Source organism: Lonchura striata, chromosome 3 (genome assembly GCF_046129695.1).
Source record: "Lonchura striata isolate bLonStr1 chromosome 3, bLonStr1.mat, whole genome shotgun sequence".
NCBI lineage: Eukaryota > Metazoa > Chordata > Aves > Passeriformes > Estrildidae > Lonchura > Lonchura striata.
In genome coordinates this window covers 48,144,457-48,165,904 of record NC_134605.1, presented here as the reverse complement: position 1 = coordinate 48,165,904, position 21,448 = coordinate 48,144,457, and the positions used below count along the sequence as shown (strand labels likewise).

The 21,448-nt window shown below is 42.3% G+C and overlaps 1 protein-coding gene across 4 annotated transcripts in view; it reads left to right on the top strand.

Moving 5' to 3' along the window:
• Window positions 1-4,293, top strand: part of LOC110468846 (SAM and SH3 domain-containing protein 1) — a 526,389-nt gene extending 522,096 nt beyond the window's left edge. For all 4 annotated transcript variants that reach the window (XM_021527028.3, XM_021527027.3, XM_021527030.3 and 1 more), the window contains exon 20: window positions 75-4,293. In XM_021527028.3, the coding sequence (XP_021382703.2) occupies window positions 75-335 (261 nt within the window). In that variant the 3' untranslated portion in view covers window positions 336-4,293. The remainder of the gene's footprint in view (window positions 1-74) is intronic.
• Window positions 4,294-21,448: the final 17,155 nt, after the last annotated feature.

The following is a 21,448-nucleotide window of genomic DNA, read 5'->3' as shown; positions in this document are numbered from 1 at the left end:
AAAAAAAGACTTGTAAAACAAGCAGATGTGTTTAACATTAAGGGTTCTCTGTTCTTTCTTTTTTAACTCCCCAGATTCCAAGTGGAGGACTCACAGAAATTTGCCGTAAACCTGTATCCCCAGGACTCATCACCTCTGTATCTGACTGGCTGATTTCCATTGGTCTGCCTATGTATTCCAGCCTGCTCACAGAAGCAGGATTCAACACACTGAGCAAAGTGCCTTCTCTGTCACAAACTTTCCTTCAAAAAGCTGGCATCACAGAGGAAAGGCACATAAGCAAGCTCCTGGCAGCAGCAAGACTCTTCAAACCTCTTGATCCAGAGGCAATTTAACATGCTCCATAGTGTGACATTGCCTGGTTGAGAATCTACTGCTTCTTCCTGCACCAGTATCACTCTAATTACTTCACGTAGCTAAAGGGATCAAGGAAGTGGCTCCCCAGGACAGGCAAATATCTTCTTCAAAGGATATGAAAGTCTTTGGCCACTGAAGAAGAGAGGAAACCACCATGTAACATAGATGTGGTACTTCCCTCCCCCCTCACTCCCATCTGAAGTATTCCTATTTCATAAACTGCACAGGGTTGGCCTGAGAATCAGACAGCTTCACAGACCCTTGCACATTTTCCACGAGTTTATGATAGTGATACTAGTAACAGGTCTTTTGTACCTCTAGGTTCCAGATACCTGAAATCAGTCCTAAAGACCAGGTACAAATCAAGGTGCAAATTCCAGTAGAAGCCGTTTGGCAAATGTCTTTTGTTTATTTTGGCAGTCTCTAGCTAAACACAGAGTCCTCCCTAGTCATCTTTGCTGTTGCTTGGTGTAGGTCCCAGTTGCCACAAAGCCTTTAGCTAGGCTGAAGTTGATGCCTGGAATTAGTTTTCAGTGTGGTCCATCTCTGTCACTTCAATGCAACTAACCCACAGAGAGTCAGAAAGCTTCTTTTTATTTGTACAGAGCTGCGGTCATTTTTATAACTGCTTTCTAGCAATCAGCTTTTTATTTGCCTTAAAATAAGCTTTTAAGCAGTTACCTAGTGTTCACTTTACCTGTTTTCACATTCCCAAGCCTTGTTTCAACCTGTCACATTTAAGTTGCATTTAGAGTGACTTCCAGCTGAAGTAGCTTCTATAAAATGCCTCATCATAAAATCTCCTGTGTTGCAGAGGTGCTTTTACAAATGCAGGGTTATGCTAGGTTTTGGTTGTCAGGTTAACTCCTTGTTCACTACAGTTTGCATTTACTGTTGTTACTAAACTTTCCAAGATATACTGCCTTGTATATATGTAACTGCTTTTCATTTTAATCATATTCTGTGTACTGTGTTATATTGTCAATCATTATACTGCAGCTTTGACTTGGTATCCTGACCATATTGGTTCCAAACAGTGGGTTTCTGCAAATGAAAATTCACTTGCATTGAAAAAGCAAATTGTGTCCCATAGAAATCATTAGATCCAGTAATTCCATTGCAGGGCCAAGAAAATTCCTGGATAGTCTTGTGAATAACACTGTGATTTTTAGAACAGTTAATATCCCTCACCACTGCGTTAATATTACCTCTCACAGGAAAACAGCATTGTTCTGGCAAATGTGATGAGCCATTATTCATGATGCAATGATATTTTTCTGCCTAACTCCATGTGAAACATTCCAGTTGCATATGTGACTAATGACAGATTTTATTTTTCTATATTGGGTACATGTTTTACATACCAAATTCAAATTATCATGAATAGCATATAACCAGCTTTTTCTTTGGAGTCTAAATGTGGTGTGTCCTTCAGCTTTGTGTAGGGCAAATGCTGTGTGGAAGACAGATCAAGCTTAGTCAGGCAGGTAAAGGGAGATAGAATAGAAACCTGGGCACAGGCCAGGATGTGTGGCTGTTTCCAGTTCTGACGTCAATTTACTGTATAAAACCAGACAAGGCACTTCACTGTTTGGTGCCCCAATTATCCCCGTCTCATACTGAGCTAATGACTTCTGATAAAATGCTGTCAGACTGATGAATGAAAGATTGTGGTTACTCCATGACTCCTTACTATATCTGGCTCTTTCACGGTCATGTCTTATGTGGATGAATATGCATTTTACTACAGATGATAGCTAATTTGCCTTATGGTAGAATTGATAGCTGTTAGGATTATTTCCCACAGTTTGTATTTCACCAGTGTCTCCCACACACCATCATATGAAGGCAGCTAAGTCACTGATGCAACTTGAAATTGTTCTCAAGCAAAGCTCTTTAATATTCTCTTTGTTGTCTGATAAACAGCATATTCTGATATGACAGAAACAGGAGAGATACAGCAGACATGCTGTGTACAGCTGGTGAAAATCTGTGCAGCCTCGCCTCAAGTCCTGTGTGCAGTTTTGGGCACCAGAATATAAAAATTACATTAAGCTATTGGGGAGCATCCAAAGGAGGGCCAGGAGGATGGTGAAGGGTCTGGAGAGGAAGCTTTGTGAGGAGCAGCTGAGTCTGTTCAGCCTCGAGGAAACTGAGGGGAGACCTCATTGCACATCCTCACAACAGGAAGCAGAGGGGTATGGATCTCTTCACTCTGGTGACCAGGGACATGACCCAAGGGAACAGCCTGAAGCTGAGTCTCAGGGGAGGTTTAGGTTGGATATCAGGAAAAGGTTCATCACCCAGAGGGTGGTTGGGCACTGGAACAGGCTCCCCAGGGAAGTGGTCACTGCTCCAAGCCTGTTCAAAAGATGTTTGGACAATGCTGTCAGGTACATGGTGTGACTCTTGGGGATGGTGCTGTGCAGGACCAGGAGTTGAACTCGATGGGTCCTGTTTTGTAGCTCAGTAGATTCTATGATTGTAAAAAAAAAGAAAAAAAATTAAAATTAAGTGTTTTTTTAATAATTATTATTTTTTTCTTGTTCCTCTCTGAGGCCTACATGGTGACTATCAGTAAGCAGGAGATGGAAAGAATATTGAGACTTCTGGGATTCCTAACAGGGACCAGAACAGAGTAGAAGTTAAGTGGACAGCAGTTATATTGGAGCGAGGGAAAAATCCAAGCTGACTATAGCAATAAAAAAGGAAACAAATTTCCTTGTGTTGCAGGGAAGAGAAGTCATATAATAAAGCTCTCTCATATTAATCACTTCCCCCTCTCTTAATAACAGAAGGAGAATTATGGGAATAAGCTGAACCTGTTTGCCAAACTCTCTTTGTAAATCCATTCTTTTTAAGTGATTGACCCAGGGAAACCAAATCACACCCATCAGGACTGGAGTGAGCAGTTTGAGATTTATGAGTTTTAATATTTGTTTTGTTTCCTTTTATAGACAGTGCTTTGTAATCTTACTTGAATTACAATTCTAGTTTATGTTCTAATAAAAAAAAAAAGCCTTAAGCTTCTCAGTGTTTGAGCTTCCCTGCTGTGGTTTCAGTGACCTGTGGCATTCCCCAAGCAGGTGAGGTGGCGCATTGCAAGAGCCATAACCTCCTGCATCTTTTTGCAACCTTCAGTGCTCTAAGCAAAAGTTCACTCATTAACTCTTGGAAAGCACAGAAGAAACCTGCTGCTGGAATCCTCATCTGCTCTGCTCAGGTTCACCTTGTTAAGTATCTATCCATTGTATCTTAGTAACTCAAACAGCTATTTAACAGTAGAAGCAGCAAGCCCAAAATATTACCAAATACCATCATAATCATATACTTTGATCAATAACCTGCTATTGCTGCCCAGGTGGCAATTCCCTGTGCTCTTCTATGAGCCTGGCTGTGGATGCAGACTGGGAGCATGATCAGAAGCATTAAACATTGCATTATTCAAACAGGTCATCATGTCTAAGAGCAGCAGTAGTGGTCGATTCACCAAGTCATAGCTGTGCAGTTGTACTGTATTATTTTTAGAATAAATAATACTTTCAGTCCAAGATACTTTTAGCATTAATTGACACCCTTTGGGGAATCAAAACTGTCAAGCAAGTTATGTAACAACTAACAAAGTTGCACTTTCTGTATATGAAATCAATATTTAAATAACTTATTTTTCTCCATTTGCTGTTCTTAAATGATGTAAGTAGCTGTAATATACCAGTACTCAATATGTCCTGCAGTTTGCTTCAACCCAAGAAAGCTGTGTATTGTAAAGAAAAACAAAACAAAACAACAAAAAATATGAATGTGTAAAGATTATTGTGCTGTTTCATTTAGCAAAAAAAAATGGTTGACAAAAGGGTTTTCCTGTGTATCAAAACTTGTCTATAATTATGTCATATTGTTCATAGATAAAAAGTAAATAAATTTCCATGGTCTCTCTCTTTTTTCTTTTTTTTTTTCTTTTTTTTTTTTTTTTGGTTGTTGTTTTTAATTTTTCTCTCTTTTAGTGCTTGGGTAGTGGTGTCCAGTGATGTATTTTTTTTTGCTTATTCCTTTGGCCCTCACCCTGTAGCTTATCAAGCTTCTAGTTCCTCTCCTTGTAAGCACTCTCAACACATCTACAGCAGGAGGAAAAAGTTTTAAAAATTTTAAAATATTAAAAGCCCTGATAATTCAGGATTAGAAGCAGCTGTTAAATTATATTATGTGAATCAGCACTGTCCAAACTTTGTCTGTTTTATCCTGTGAATGTCCAGCTGCCGGGCCCAGTGAGATATGTGTGAGGAGCCTCCCAGGTCTCCCCTTGGGAGCTTTACCACATTACAGTGGAATAATTCATAATTGGTGAACCCAGAGGAAGGGAAGGGCCCATGAGTACAATGCTGTGGAGCTGTAGTTACAGTTCTTGCCTGCAAGAAGGGATTTCAAGCCTGCTTTGCAAATGCAGCTCTGCTTCGTTTGGTGAGGTGCTGTGACTCCTGAGCAATCAGGTAAAGACTCCAGTCTGGAATAAGATGCCAATGCCCAGGGTTTGGGGCAGAGGATGTGACTCTTGGCGTTTCCTTCCAGCTCACTTGAGTAACTTCTTGCTGACTATTTTGCATTTGTTGATCTGGGTAAATTTGCTGTGTAATTAATGGATGTGCTTAGCTGCCCAACAGCGCGCTGGCAGGTCCTCATAGCAACAGCTTGAACTTAATCCTGTGTGGATTTAGCCCCAAGGAACGAGGGGGGCCTGTGTCTGCACGGGTTGTCCTTAACTAGAAGCTGAACTCGGGAAACGACACACAGAGGAAAACAAAAGAATCTTTTGGGCTGGATGCAGACAGCTGAATGAATCCTCGTCCTCCCTGGGCAGCGCTTCCCGCGGAGCTGCGGGACGTCGGCGGGCACCCGGCAGCCATGAGGGGCTGAGAGCCCTGGGGGCTCTGCGCTGCCCGGGGGCTCTGCCCTCCCCGCGGGCTCTGCGCTGCCCGGGGGCTCTGCCCTCCCCGAGGGCTCTGCCCTCCCCGAGGGCTCTGCGCTCCCCGGGGGCTCTGCGCTCCCCGGGGGCTCTGCGCTCCCCGGGGGCTCTGCGCTCCCCGGGGGCTCTGCGCTCCCCGGGGGCTCTGCGCTCCCCGGGGGCTCTGCGCTCCCCGGGGGCTCTGCGCGGGCGGCAGAGGGCGCCGCGCCGCCGGGAGCCGCCGTTTCCAGGGGTCTCTCAAGTAACAAAACAGAAATAAAAACAAAACAAACGCCGCACAACATGAAAAGCCAGGGCGCTTGCCATTTCTGCAGCTGGAAGGAGTATTGCTTCCCTTCCAAGATTGCTGTGGTCCAGGATCGCGTTGGGAGCAGCTGAAGCACAAAGCCCCCATCTATTGCTCTCAGCGTTTTGCTGCTGTGTGTGATCCAAACGTGTGCTAACCACAGTAGCTGCTGCCAAAGCCAAACAGCACCACCCCCCAACACATACATACCTATCCTTATTCTAAAAGTTCTCTTTCCGCATGGGTTTGCACCAGAAAACGAGATGTGGGAGAAACATGCTAAAAATTCTTGCTGCTAATACTTAGAAACTTTATGCCTGAGCAGAGGTTTCATGTGTAAGCCCAGAGAGACTTAAAAGCCATCAACGTAATGTGCCATGTACCACCAGAGCTGCCTCAGGAGTCCACTAAAGGATGATCCTTTAACATTCAGGAAGAGTAGAAAACAAATGGTGTGACTCTTGGGGATGGCACTGTGCAGGGACAGGAGTTTGACTCAATAATCCTTGTGCATCCCTTCCAACTCAGCATGGCCTGTGATTCTATGATTCTTACTAGTTCTTAGCCTTGCTCTTTTTCAGGCACTGCGGTCTTTCACAGCATGAATGGACATGATTATTTGTTTCCTTCAATTCTGAAGTCTGTGCTGAGCTTGTGACTGCAGGTATACTGGTACTGTTCAAGTCCTGACCTCAAAGCTCTGACATTACTGAGATTCTGTCATTTCCAGTGGGCTTGGGCCTCTCTCCAAGCAGAATTTTTGCACATGTAAATGGATTTATTAATATTCTATACCAAAAAGACCCCAAGCCCTCTTTAAAAACTTTTCAGGACATTTATTGAATTAGTATTCTTACAAAAATAGTCAGATGAGAGCAAAGCCATAGGTCTTATTTCAAAGAAATACTGTTTCTTGGCCTGCTGCAGTTGAAGTCCATGGAAAATATAGGTGCCTATGGTCAAACAGAAAGATACCTGGTGGGATTAGCTTCTTCCAAGACTAGACAAATTTGAGTGGGAGATAAAGGTAAATTGGAATTACAGTTTCATACTCCAAACAACCTTGTTGTTATTGAATTTGGTTAAGTTCACCATCTCTGAGATAAATCCTGCATAGCTTTGGAGGTTCTGGACTTGACTCTCCCAAGGTGGATCCATTCCCTTTGCACCCCTGATAAGTTCTACATTCCTTATGCTACTATGCATATGCTTTTCTGAAATTCCCACAAGTTGCGTTTTTTAATTTTGCCACAAATTACATACAGAGATTTGCAAGTTTGTGACAACAAGGCTGGTGTTTATGTCCACAAATCCTGTCTTAAGGGGACACCCTTGTGAATTAGACTATCAATCTACTGGGTTTTTGTTGGTTTTTTTTTGTCTCTTAGGCTCCACTGACTCCTATAGTAATGAATGTATACTCACTGGGTACTAAAAATGGAAGTTACAATTTTTTACTTTTTTTTTTATGTTTCTGAAGCATGATTAAGCTGTTACCTAATACTGGCACTCACTTTTAAAATTCTGATTTGAGTGGTTCCATTTGCACTTAGCCAAACCAAAAAAAAAAAAAAAACAAAAAAACCCAAAAAAACACCACCATTTCTCTGCCTCAAAGGATGGAACTGGATTGTCTCTCTGGCAAATTCAGTGTTGAGTAAAAACCCCATGCAGTGCCACCTCAACCTTGTGGTGAGTTGTTCCTTACATCACTAGCAGTGTGACAGTAGCTTGCCTTTCATTCTGTTGTCTTGAGTCCCCACTGGAACGAGCTTGGTAGTGAGAGCTAAGGTGTGTTCAGGTCCTAGCAGTCCTAAAAAGCCAAAGAAAAAAAAAAAAGTATTGCAATCCTGCCGACCACCTACTATACCCTGAGGTGGGAGCAATTTTATAGCTGGCATTAGCTATCTGAAAGCAGGATTAGTGACACTACTGAGGACTCTGAGACTACAGCACTACATACTACATACCTTTTTGGTTTTTAGCAGCACTGAATTGTCTGCCATCCAGAGGAGCTGCTGAGCTGCTCACATTTGCTGATAGTGAGAAGCAGGATTGCCCACCTTGTGCCTCCACGGTGATCAGATCTGCTGCTGTTACAGAGCAGCACAGGCTGCACTTCCTTATGAACATCGAAGCATGAGCATCATAGAAGCATAGAATGTGTTTTGGATTTGGAGCAGTGCAATTTCTGGAGAGCAGAAGAATGGCTCAGATCAATTCAATTACAGAAGAAAGTGCTCATGTGCTTCATAAAGACATCTAATGAAATGAGAGATGAGAGGCTCTCTCAATTCATTAAACCATTTCCTTTTGAAAGAAACTTTTTTTGTATTTAGAGCATGCCTTGGGACCAACTGCTGCCTTCTCAGATTTTTTCTCCTCATCCTGATGACAAAGTAAGGAAAGGTTTCAGGCTGCTTTCTAATACACATGTGATCCTGAGTCAAAAATTTGCTTTTTGGCCCATAGGAAGACTCTGGAAGGCATTTGAAGACTTGTTTGTTTTCTTTTTTCTTTTGTGTCTATTTTAGCAGTTTCATCAGTTGTATTTTGATTCAGGAATATTGGAGGCTTCCACCTGAGTCTGTGAATATTCATGGAAATTCACATCACAAGCAATAGCCCAAGGTTCCACACAGTGCCTGTCTGTGTGTAGATATGTCTCCCCTGAAGCTGACAGGTGTCTGCAACACAGTGTTTAACTTTGCAGGCAAAGCTTCAGAGTTGTTTCATACCAAGGAACAAATACACAAATTTCTCTATGCTTATTTGCATATACAGTAGACCAAGATTCAGCCTCACTCCTTGCATCCTTGTGGGCTGCATCCTACTGCCTTCTCTGTCCTTTTACATGTTTGGCCTCTGAGAAGACCAAAGCCAAGGTTTCGTCAAGTTCTGGTCATTGTCTGGTGCTCACTTAGGAGTGTGCACAAGCAAAAGTGACTCGTGATGCCTTGTGCAAGCAGCCCAAGAGGTATAAGTGGCCTGGGGAAAACACAGTTAACAAGACACTGATCTGGTGAATACCTCCTCAGGGCCTCACAAAGATCCCAGGTTCATCATGGAAAGGGAGGCAGGAAAACAAACTAGTGAGTGGAGACCCTCCCTGCTGGTGACTATTTCTGCTCCTTTTTCCAGGCATATCTACTTTAGTAAAGTTCTGTGAATTCAAGATGTTATTTGGAGAAGAGAAACTCAATTCAATCAGGTAATTGAGAAAGCATCCATAGCAGATGCACTCTTTAATTCTGAAAAATACTGCTTTTACTGGGAGCACTGAGTCCTGAAGCACAAGCAGTGAAAGGCCCAGGAAAGCAGGAAGCTTTAGTGGCAATAGTGAAATCCTACAGATGTTGTCTTCTTGATGTAAGTGAAGTAAATCTATATAAATCCTATTTAGAGAAAACTGCAAAGATCTGTCAGGTTGCACCCTGAAGCTTGTGCAAGGTTTTCACAGTGCCAGAATAGGAAATATTTGATTTCTCTTACTTGTTTTCAGTTATTTCCAGTATCAGCCCCAAAGGGTTCCTTACCTCTGTTTAATCCTGTGTGTGCTGTGGGAATAACATTTACAGGCTGTGCCTGTCTTCTTCCTTCATTCCCTCTCAAGGTGTGCCTGAACAGCCCGAGCATTGCAGTGCCTCCAAGCAGCCAAAGGGAAAATCCGTCTCTCTAGCATTCCTGGCACGTGTTTGCTCTAGCTGCATTAAGGGCATAGGAGAAAGGAAAAGGGATCAGCCAGCTCATGGAACAGCTGAGGTAGTAGTGAGGCTTACTGGGAGAGACAAGAGGGAAAGAAGGAAAGGCTGCATGAAGAAATTAGGGGAAAGCCAATGAATGTCTTAAAAACAAGAGCAGCATTTCTTACCTTCTAGAAATACAGAGATCTGACATTCTCAGGCATTTATTTGGTGTGAATTAGGTGAGGTTGTGTCTTGCCTTATTATGCATTTAATAAGGTAGTTTGAGCATATATTTTTTTTTAAAGGAGAAACTCCTTAAAAATATATGAAGAATTTAAGGACAAGATGAAAATTCTCCTTTACTTACACTTGTGAGAGCCACATGCTGTTCTCCCACAGAAGAGGCATCTCTTAGCTCAGAACAATTACCACTGGACAAGGTGAGACATCCGGCTCTCACCATGGGCCATTATTTTATGTTTCTGTGCTGTTCTGAGCAGGCTATGGCTAACTCTGAATCTCAACGTCCAATTCATCCTCCCTCACACATAGCAGTGGGAACACAAAACAGATTGTTAGTTTTCCCAGATATTCAGTTTCTGCTCACTGGCTTAATCTATAAAGGAAGCAGCCACTACAAGGTTTGGCACCACCTTTGCATCAATTATGTCTGAAACTCAAGGCCTTTCTAAAAACCAACCAAGCAAAAGCCAAATGACAGCAGACCAAATAAGCAACCCCACACTTGTTGCTAGTGAGCCAACTAGCAAAAAAACAGTGTAAGCCTCTCTGAGCCCCATTTGTACAGGAACTCTGCCACTTGCAGCCATTATCTCCATCCCATGGAAACCTGCGATTTCCTTCAAGCTCCGGCTTGATTCAAGATGGAGTGCAAATAGTAATTGATGGCTGGTACAAGGTTCTGAAAATGTAAACTGTTCTGCAGGGCTGCTGCTTTCATGTCTGCAACACAAGGGTCAAATATTTGACAAAGGTGCTTACTGACTTGTCACTCTTTTTCACAGAAGGGTGTGTCCTACCTCTCTCAGGTAACCTCACTGGAATATGAGTCTCCCTGCTTGTGCAGCCCTGAGCTGGGACACAGCCATTGGATGATGAGGAGCACTTCAGCCATTCCTGTGTAATGCAATGCAGAGCTGGTGCCAACCCCTTTGATCTCCCTTCTGGTGTTCCTAAATCCATACCTTCCCTAGCTCCCTGCTCTGAAGGGAAACACCACCACTTGCACCCACCCCAACCCCTAGAGAAGGCTCTGGTGACCTGGGCATGTGGGACAGGTGAGTAGGCAGGCTGGCAGCTGAGGCAGGGTCTGTGCCAAATCTAACATATTCTGTGGCTTTGATCTTCCAGTGACAACCCCAGAAACAAGCAGCCATTAAAGTCAATAAAATCTTGCCCTGATCTGAAAGGCCATTTCCACATTCACTTCTCAAGTCTTATTTGTTCTGTCTCACATGTGTTTTCTCACATTGGCCAGAAATATAATGAAACACTACTTGAATTATTCACTTTGATAAAGTTTTCAGTCCAAGCTGGACTTAGAATATATAACTGAAGCCCCCACAGACTTGTACACAGAGAAGGGTCTCCACATGACTGTTTTATTGGCCAAGTGCTGGATTGCCATCTACTGGAGAGTAAAGAAATGAAATACAATAAACAGCTATTTCATAGTGAGGGAACTATGTTGTCTGCATTTTTTGCTTTAACTTTCCCTGCTTCTGTACAATTAATACAAGTCTGTGATGGCCTATAAAGTTGTTTCTCTGTTATGGTAAGCAGCTTCTGGTCTTCACTATCTCCAAAGTTAGACTGCATAAATATTACTTTTAGAATGAGGCACTTTAAAAGTTTTTAAAAAGGTTTCTTCAAAATGAGCATATATGGTCCATTTAAAGCTGTAATTACTGGATAAGTAGCAAGTAAAAATGTTGCTAAAGATTAAAGTTTTCTTAGTTCTGATCTACTGTATTTGTGTGGCCTTTTTGTTCTTACAGTTGTAAGAATGGTTATTGGACAGCTAAATAGTATTACTACTGGGAGATAAAACCACTGCTGGCAGAATTTATGCCAAAGGCAAATCAAAGTGAAACATTTAAAGCTTTCTCCCTCTATCTCCTTTTGTCTGTGAAATGAATCTGTGTGTTTAAACCTATTAATATACAGTAATCTCTTGCTGTCTTCCATTTATTTTTTTTAAAGACTATGAAGCCCAGTGCTCTTAGAAGGTAGAGAGAAGAACAATTACAGTTTGTGGTGCAGCCTTGATTCACCCTACCTAGTGCACTACAACTGCCTTGATGATCTGAATCTTCTTCCTAGAGGATGTTTCTCTCATTCATTGCAGATCTTGATGCTGACCAGGTGGCAGATTTAAAAGAAGGTGGGAAAATGAATATGTAGGACTGTGGACTACATCACTGAGGATGCTTGGGGCAGATATTAAATGAGACATGTAAGTACAGTAAGAGAAAAGAATGGTTTCACGGCTGTGTCAGTTGAGGCTAGTCTGAGTCATGCTTGTAACAGAAAATAGGAAAAAACCCAGATACTTTGTTTAAAAACACAGATGAAGATTATTGAAAAGTGGGCTGTATTTCAAGAAGAACAAGCTCCAGCTACCACAGCTCTTGTGAGTCCTGCACGCCCACATGCCTGCCTCCTGCCCATCTTTCCTATGCTTGTTCTTTGATGATCCTGTGTTTTCACTCCCCCTTTTCTCCTCATGGCCTCTCCTTGCTTACCTTGTCCTTGGATCATCTGTTGAGGTGCTTGTTCCAGTCTGCTCCTCTCTGGTGAACACCACAGCCCTGAGTGTTGTCACTCACTCATTGCTGCTGAGGCTCAGCTGGTGCAGCAGGGGAAACCCATTTTGGAGAACATCCCATCCAGATCCTGCAGCATAATGGCAAATCTGTTGAACAGATTCATATGGTGCACAGTGGCTGCAGCCACCATTAAGACTCGCTTTGAGCTGGACCATTTTCAGTTCAAAATAAATTAAATCTTTTCATCATTTAGCTGTTACATTTTAGTGAGTAAGCAAACAGAAAGGATGAGACCCAGGTTTTGCCAATAGCTGTGATCCTAAAGAAATGAGGCAGCAAGTTCTCAGTGGCAGGAGTAAGTACAGTTGGGGGATTATTGTTATTGTTGCTATTGTATAATTTTCCCTATTTTTTTTTTTCTTGAAATGGTTGAACGAATTTTCTTTCGGGAAGAAACAGATCAGTCTGCAGATTAACCAGGGAAGACCAGCCTCCCAGGACTGGACACTAATACATATTAGAATGGTGTTTATCCCATTAGTTTGGAGATTTCTCTTTAAAAAGTAAGTACATCTCTCCTCCTTCCCTTGAAAACAAAGCATGTTTTAGTCTCTGCATCTCATACTGGTGTGCTGAGCCTCTCTGAGGAAAATCTGCAACACCATCTGACTTTTGCAGCAACCCTTAAGACAGGCGTAAATCTCAGTGTTGAGCAATGTATGACTGAAAGGGAAAAAAAAAGCCAAATCAGTTTGCTATTAGTGCAGCTATCCTCCAATCTCCAAGTCAGGTGACCAGTCTATTGGCTCAATTTTCTGTGCAGCAGTTTGGATATTTTTCCATTTTGATGAGACTGTATTTCTTGAAAACAGAGACAAAAAGCCAAACAGGGTGGGGAGCTGGGGAGGTTTCCAAGCAGCTCTGAGAGACAGCATGGAAGACACAGAAATTCTGTAAATAATAGTGTATTTCCTTTTTCCAATAAAATTTCTGAGTGGCATCAAAACAACAAAACAAAAAAAGATCTGTAATTCATTGCTATGTCATTCAATAACATTTCATATAGGTCTGTCCCAAGCCCTTTTATTTGCTTCTTGTGGCTCCTACAAGAACCAGGAACATGTTAGCCAGCCATGTATGCCCACTGTGCCACCACCTGTGCCCGCCTGAGTGTCTGCCTCCAGCCCAGATGTGCAGGCCAGGGCTGGCACAGCTGGCAGCTCAGTCAGAGCTCCATTAACCACCAGGTTTGATAGGAAGGTGCAAAACTGAGGAAAGTCCCATGTCCCATGTCTGCTAGAGCACTTCCCTGTCCTCAGGTCTAGAATCTGGGCTTAACAGCAAATTATCACTGTCTTGACTTTGTGTCTTGCTGCTGGGTTACTTTATATTTGTCTGAAAAGGAGTGTTTATGTTGGCCTTGCCTCATCCTGAGTCAGCTCATACATCCCTCTGTGGTGGCAGAGCAATTCACCTGGATAGCCAGCTGTGCCTTGCAGAAGCTGAAGTATCTTACAGAAGCACACATAAGGCTGTGAACTAATTTTTGCAAAACCTTTTAATTGCTTTATTCAGAGACTGCAGCCCAGCCTACATGTCATTCCTTTAAGTTTTGTTACTTTCTCTTTGCAGCAACAAAATATTCTGATAATCTACATACTTCCATGGGATGCCCTAAGGCACTATTTTGAAACTAAGGCACTTATTTCTCCTGTCCTGATCCATAAAAATTATTAACTAACCTATTGCTGGCACCAGTGTCATAATGAGACCTAGCATATATCTTGATAAAATTACCTAATTATGGGTTTGTGGATTTGCTTGTTTGTTTATTCTGTGCATACTTTGCCTTCTTGAGGACATGAAGACAGACTTTTTCCACCTAAAATATTCAGCCTTCTTTATGCACAAATAGTGCTTCTCTGTAGCTATCCTTCTCTAAATCTTCCAGGGGCTCCAATGACCCTACCCACTTTCTTTTTGGCTATTATGGCTACTGTCATTAACCCTTCACTCAGTACTTTCCCTCCAAAGTATTAATCTTATTTTAGCCTCAACTGTCTTAAAAATTAACCCCATGAAGTTACATCTACCCCTTTTCTTCCCCACTCATAGCACTACCATGCAGGCATATCTGCCTTCCTTGTGCCTTTGGAGGGCTGCCTTTCACAGAGGAAATGTGCTTTGGGCAAACCTTGCTCTGTGCTAGGGCAAATGTAGGACTTGGCACAACTGGAAGAGCCCAAAAGGACATTTCTGAGCTTGCTGTAAGGCAAATGTGAGTCCCAGAAAAGCAGTGAGGACATTGTTCTTTCAGTTGTCTGAGTTAATATTTAATTGAGTAACTTCCTTCCTAACTTAAAAGTTTGTGGAGTTTGCTTGTTTATCTTACCTACTGCATGTCAGTAAGGTCACTGCTATCCCAGAAAACCTTGTGTTTTAATTGGATACAATACAGGATGAGGGCAAGGATGGTCAGTGCAGCACATCTTTCCTATAAAGAGAGCCTAAACAGCCCTGATGTCTGAATGGAGAGACTGATGCAGAATGGGATGAAGAGCAGTGAAGTGATAATGGCAAGGGAAAATAAGAAGGGAGAATAGTTTGCTCAGGGTCTTCACAATGCCGTGAAAAACTGATATCAAATCAGCAAAAGGAAATACTGGTTCATGACTGTGTATTTATATTGTGGTGGTTTCTTCAGAGGCCACAAGAATTAATAAATTGAGGAGATTGTGGAATTAAGCTTTGTTTATGGCTGCTAAAAAGATTGCGGTGTGAGTACAGGCTTTACATCAGGATATACTCAAACTACAGAGATCTGGAAGAATGTACAGGGGAAAAGGTTTCATACCCATTCCACAAACATAGCTAAGATGCATCTGAAGGAAAGATACTGCGAAAAATAAACCCTTAGTCTGACCTAACACAACTGTTCTGATGTTAATGAATTTAGGAGACTTACTGGAAGACTGGAAGGTGCAGCTTGTGCTTCCTTCCTTGTATCTCATTTCTTTCATAGTTAGGACCAATGGTAATGACACGGATCTAGCCACAGTGGTCAAATATGAGCTCACTTTTCTTTTACCTAAGAGCAATCTGTAGTACCTCAAATCCCAGTTAAACTGTCTAGAGCCCTGTAAGAATTGAAATTGAACAGGAAAGGGCCTTTCCATTAAAATTGAGCAGTTCATTACTGTGTTACCCTACAGGACATCTCAAACTTCAACAGTTGCCAACAGCAGCAGCTGAAGAATGATCTCTCCTGGCTGACACTCCATACACAATTTATGGTGCTTAGTGTTAATATATGGCCATAAACAGATTCTGCTTTTCTCCTTGCATGTGATAATGAAGCTTGTGACAAAACCAGGAGTACCTGATGAGAAGGAAAGGAAGCAGAAGTGTTTTCATTGTAAGGGTCACCACACCACAGGGAGACTTTGGTGAATTAAGCACCTGCACAGTGGGTGACATAAATGGGGCTCAGATGTTGTCTTTGACCTTCCACCCTTTCCTTGCAGCTTTCCACTAATGCCTCACAAAGTGGGAAACAGAGAAACTATCCGTGCCACTTAGTCCAGACAAATTTCAGATATCTACTTTCTCACTCTTATTCCAATTACTAATTTTTCAGGGTAGAAACAATTGAGAAACAACCACAGCAGACATGGCCAGACATCTAACTCCTCTCTGGGAGAGGCTGGGGGTTGCCACAGCTTGGAGGAGGAAGCCTGATGGAGTATCCTCAGCACTGGCAGCCAGCCCACGGTGCTCACTGACCTCTTCTCCAGCAACTTCTCCTGGTACATGTTGCTCCAGGCTCTGCTTTGCCACACTTCCCAACAAATAAATGGCTCTTTGCAGCCCAAAAAGCCCACGTTCACCACCCATAGACTCCTGCACACCCTGCTGTTGTTTCCTACAGGGAAGTGGCTAACATTCCCTCCTTCGGTGCCACGTTTTTCCACGGAAAGCGCCTGTTGTGATTAAGTATGTGCGCACGAGGGAGGTTTCCAAGCTTGAGCAATCCATCTGGCAGCAGCACGCACTGCTATAAGATCGCTCCCGCAGCACAGGACCCAGAGCTGATTTCATTGCATTAGTCACCACCAGCAGCACCGCTGATCTTGGACCCAGAGTGCTGGCTGGCCAGCAAGCCTCATGGTTATTTTAACTTTGTTTGCTTGACCTTTCAAGTGGTCCAGACCCCTCGAGGAGCTAAAGAATGCTTCGTTCCCTGCTGCTGCCTCTGAAACGCAGCGCAGCCAGGGCCAAGTGTTAGGCTAAATATCAAAATGCACAGGCTGAGTAATGGTTCATCTTCACAAGGGGAAAATTTGCCTCTTCCTGACTGACTTTAAAGAAACTAGTTTTAGCATAGTGATTGAATTTGATAGGAAAGAAGGAAATGGAGCTAGCTAATGTTTATTGTTCTGAGGATCATTAAACATTTCTTTATTTTGTTTATTAGCTGTGAGATTTCTTTATAGGCAAATAAATTCACAGATCTGCAGAACAGAACCAAAACCTGACATTTAGAGCCAGATTCAAGTTTTCCCAAAGTCTGTGAGTTTTCAATTCATGTTATCAACTAATTTAAGCACGATATAAAGAAAGAAGCTGAAAAAGTTGTATCCTGGAAGAAAGGTTTGGAAGTCCAGCAGGTATCAGTCTCTTTCAGGTAGATCCTTCAAAGATACATATTGTACATATTGTATATCTAATATTTTACTTGCTGTGATTCCTAACACTGTAGACAAAGCATTGCACAATTTTAAGTTAGTCTCCAAAAAGTACTTCTAAAAAGCTGTTTACTGCCAGACCATTATTTTTTTAACCTCTTAAGCCAAACTCTCTCATTCTGCAGAGCATCTGGGGAGGAAATTATTGCTCAAACTGCCAATGTCAAGACAGATGCCAGACAAACTTAGATGCATAGCAGTGATTTCTCATTCATTGCTGTCTGAACAGTACACTCGTCCTGGAGTCCTGTGCTCAACTTCCAAGAGAGCACTTGTCAGAGCTGAGCTGACACAAGAATTTGTACATGAAGGAGCCATAACACAACTTGCTTTAATTTGGGAAGATTTACTTCTCTCATCCAGTGGGTTACTGCCACATGGCAGGTTCAAAATTAAGGCAAAACTAGAAGAAATTCACACCAAATGATCTATAAAACTGTGATACTAACACATAAGTCATATAGAAATAAGTATAAAATAGATAAAATGTATTAAATTATACCTGATATTATGCAACTCCATACCCTATGGCGTTTGAAAGACCACCAGAAAATCCATAAATCTGATAGCCCAAAACAGGCTACTACAAGAATCAGATCTCTGTTTACATAATCTTTTTCTCACAATATCTTGGTAAATTCTGACAATTTATTATTTTTAAAAGATCCCGCACCACTGAGTTTTGAGGATAACAATGATGATCTAAATGTACTAGTGGGATATTTGTTCTTACTTCAACAAGCTCGTAGGTTGATGCTTCTGAAGTAGGACCAGTTACCCCTTGGGTTAAGGCTGCTTTTAGCTGGAAATACTTTACTGTTTGAAACTTCCTGATTAACGCTTCTAGGGATTCTGTAAATAGCTGGGGAGGAAAACATCTGTGCTCAGATAAAAGACATTTGTGGATTTGCTCTCGGAGATGTGCAGTTCCCAGAGCAGCATCACTAAGTGATCCCTGTGAACCAAAGGAGATGGCTGTGAAAATGATGGGAGCCAGAGGGACAAACAGACTGTCACATGCAGACCCTGGTTCTGGAGGTCAGTTACTCTGGCAGACTATCCAGTGAAATCTGTAATAGGAAGAAAGATAACATTTAAATTCGTCTAGATTTGTTTTTGCTCAGTTTTACTCTAACCAGGGAGTCAGGGCAAGCAGCTGTGTTTTCAAAGTTCACATTTTTATAGTGTGAAATTGCTTCACAGTCTTAGGGGAGGGGAAGGTGCTGAGGTTAGATTTTAGCAGAAAGGTAACTTTTCAGACTTCTTTTAGCTAACTAAAACATGATAACCTTTCTTCCTGTACTGCCACATAAAAATATATGGCATGGCTGTGTCCCAGCTTCTGAGGTTAAGAGCTCAAACTCCAGCTCTACTCTGAAATGTTACTCTGTAAAAAAAAAATACATCCATATTTATTGGTTCTAAGTCACTCAAACCTCAGATCTGCTCACTTTAAAAGAAAAAAAAAAGTTTTTTCTAGATGGTGGTGCTTAAACTGCACCTGACTCACAAATCATCTCTCACAGGCTTCAGCTGTACCTTCACTGTGCCTGTGAGGCAGCTCAGTGGGACGGGATTATGGATGAGGCATCAGTGCCAGGAGGAACACAGCCTGTCTTTCACAGCCCTGAGAGAGTCTGCAGGGCTAGCAAGCCTATAAAACAGCTTTTTTTAGTCATGAGCTGAATGCATTCAATCTGCTGGTCAGCTGAAACATTCTGGAATTCACATGAGGTTGTGCCAAATACCCCAAGAGCAGAGGTGAGTGGTGGCACGTGTTCATCAGGTAGTTAATGGAAAAGGTCACTATTCTCCCTTTAATAAGCTGGGCCACCTCCCTCACAACACCTCTGGCTTTCTCTCCAACATGCCTCTCAGCAGAGACAGTGCACTTATGTTACATGAACCACAAAGTCCTGCTAGAGGGAAGAAACCTCTCCATGGTAGGTAACTTAAGTGACACTATTTACTTTTTTTAAATGTGGTTTCATGAACTTATAATGGGCAGTCATCTCAGAAGACAGATCTCTCACAGCTTTCTAGCACACCAGGGAAAGGCAAGGACACTCCCAGGGAAGGAGCTGAGCCTGTGGCCACAGCCATAAGGAGGATGTGCCATCCAGGGTACCATCAGCCTGACCCTAATGCTACCAACCACTAGGTCTATCTGCAGGAAATGCTTGGGCCCTGCTGCTGGAGAGGCTGGGAGACACTAAAATATATATGGGGAATGCCAAGCCCATGCTGGGTGCAGAGGGGAGCATAGAGCAGAACAACAAAAACTGAAGCAGGTTCCAGGAGCCAAGCTGAGAACACAGGCACAGCAGCACCTGTAGGTGGGCTGGGCTGAATTAAAAAAAGAAAAAAACAAGGTGGGGGAAAAAGGGCAGGGATGGCTTGTGTGATTATTGCTAATTGGCTCTTGTTTGCAGCAAGTTTGGGGGCTTGGTCAGAGGCAGACAGCCAGCTCTGAGCTGGTTTTGTTGAGGTAAGCTCTGTGCTGATGTTAAGGTACTCTGCAGTGGGGTCTCTGCTCTGGGGAAGGTGAGCAGGTTGTAAGGTCTTTTAGCTTTAGTTGTAAGCTTTCATTGCAGTTTAACTCTTTCTGGTTGCCCAAGCATTGGGGAAGTCTCTTAGCCTGTTTTCCTTTTCAATGTGTTGTATTTATTTTTTGTTATTTTTTGAATTATTTTTCTTGTTTATGCACTCTCCTACAAGGTTTTACCTTTCATATCTGCTTTGCCCCTTCAGGAACATGGCAATTTTTCTCTCTCATCTATGTATGTGTGACTTTGCCTACAATTAATAATAGGGTTCAGTGCTTTGCCACACAAAGTAATTTTCCTTGCATTAAAAATGTTCATAAATTAGGTATTCTGAACTGTTTTCATCTGTGCTCTCACTCAGCAGGCTGAAAATAAACTCTTTTGCTGAATAACTGCCCATATATTTTCAAGCAGTCCACTTTGGAGAGGAAAAAATTTGGTAACTTCTTATTTTATTAAATCAATGTCAGTGCAATTATGCTTTTAAATGAGTGAAGTCTTTTGTTGGAGGGAACAATATCTGCCTAGTTTTAGGCCATAAAAGTCATCACAAATCATTTTTAAGTGCCAAAACCATGGTAAAGAATTGCTATGCGACTACTAAATATATTGTCATCTTTAAGCTATAAGAACTAAACCATCTCCTACCTCTTTGGAAGGAAGATATAATTTATAAACCACCACATTTTCAACATACAAAAGTTTAAGATGGTCTCTGGCACTGTAAGCACACATTTTGCACAACGCTGAACTAGGAAGGAGTTATTTCTGTTTTATTTTGAGGTTAAGAGGCACCTGAACCTTTATCATGGGTCCTAGGAATACACATACATGTATATTGTTTCTAATTCACTTAAATCTCAGTAAACTTTATGCTTAAAACAACAAAAATAATTTTGGCAGCTGTAGTAGAAGGCAAGAGAGACTAAGTAGGATAGTTCACAGCACAAAGGAAAGGATAATGCCTTCTAATTAGGATAAAGTGTGTGACTGTGAGGTGCATGGGACCAGCCTCCCATTTAGCCTCACCAATGGCACAAAGAAGAAGTTGAGTTCCCACCAGCTGCTGCTGCACTATGTGCTGTGGAAATTAGAGAAAGGTTTTTTCAAAAGAGGGGGGGAAATGCATGTCACAAGATGGATGAAGACTACAGTCCTTGTTGGTTTTGTTTTATTATTGTCATAGCTCCAGGGAGCACATACTATTGACTTCAGCCTGACCCGAGCTATTGGTGGCTGTAATTTATACCATCCCTTACTTTAGGGAAATTTACCAGAGCATCATTTCTTGAAATGACAACTCTTGTAAGCAGATGATGATGGATTACTTGTGGGAATTACTTCTCCTGTATGTAGTGCTGTTGGAAGGTAATAACTGCCAGGTAGCTGGCAGCTGCAGAAATCCAGTGAGAGCAGAGGGACTAAAATTCCACTCTTCATGCCCTGCAACAGCTTCACTTTTGGTGGATAGCTGTGGGACTAGTAGAGAAAACATGCTGTTTGAATTGCCCATACAGTGATAATGCTTAAACACCACATCTCCTGGAACAAGAGGCTGGGATGTAAGAAGACAAGGGAGACAACTGTAGCTTTCTCCCACGCAGAGGTATCAGCACTGCACACTCACTCATACTGCGTGTCAAGACCCAGTCTAGAATTTCAAAGGATCAGGCTGGTAGAGCCAGAACCTGTATCCATCTCTCTCTGGAGATGAATACAGGTTTTCAGGGATGGAACTGCATCCAGTTTCAACTTCTGCCAGCACTCACAGATGCTCTCCCCACCAACAGGCAATCCTTGCTTGTGCTGCCAACCACCTGGCTAGACAACACCTCAGCTGCTCCACTGACACCCCCTCATGTAGCACCACACACCCCCATCCTGCCTGCCAGCCTTCTTTGGGATATGCTCAACAGCTTGAGTGTTGCGAACATACTTAACATGGTTTAAGAAGAGAGTTCTTTAAAAATAGAGAACAGGTGTCTTTACTTTTATTTTTTCCCCCCCAAGTGTCTCAAATAAGCATGTTGAGTAAAGAACTGTAAAAATTATGCTGTCTTCTCCCCTTGCTTTCAACTC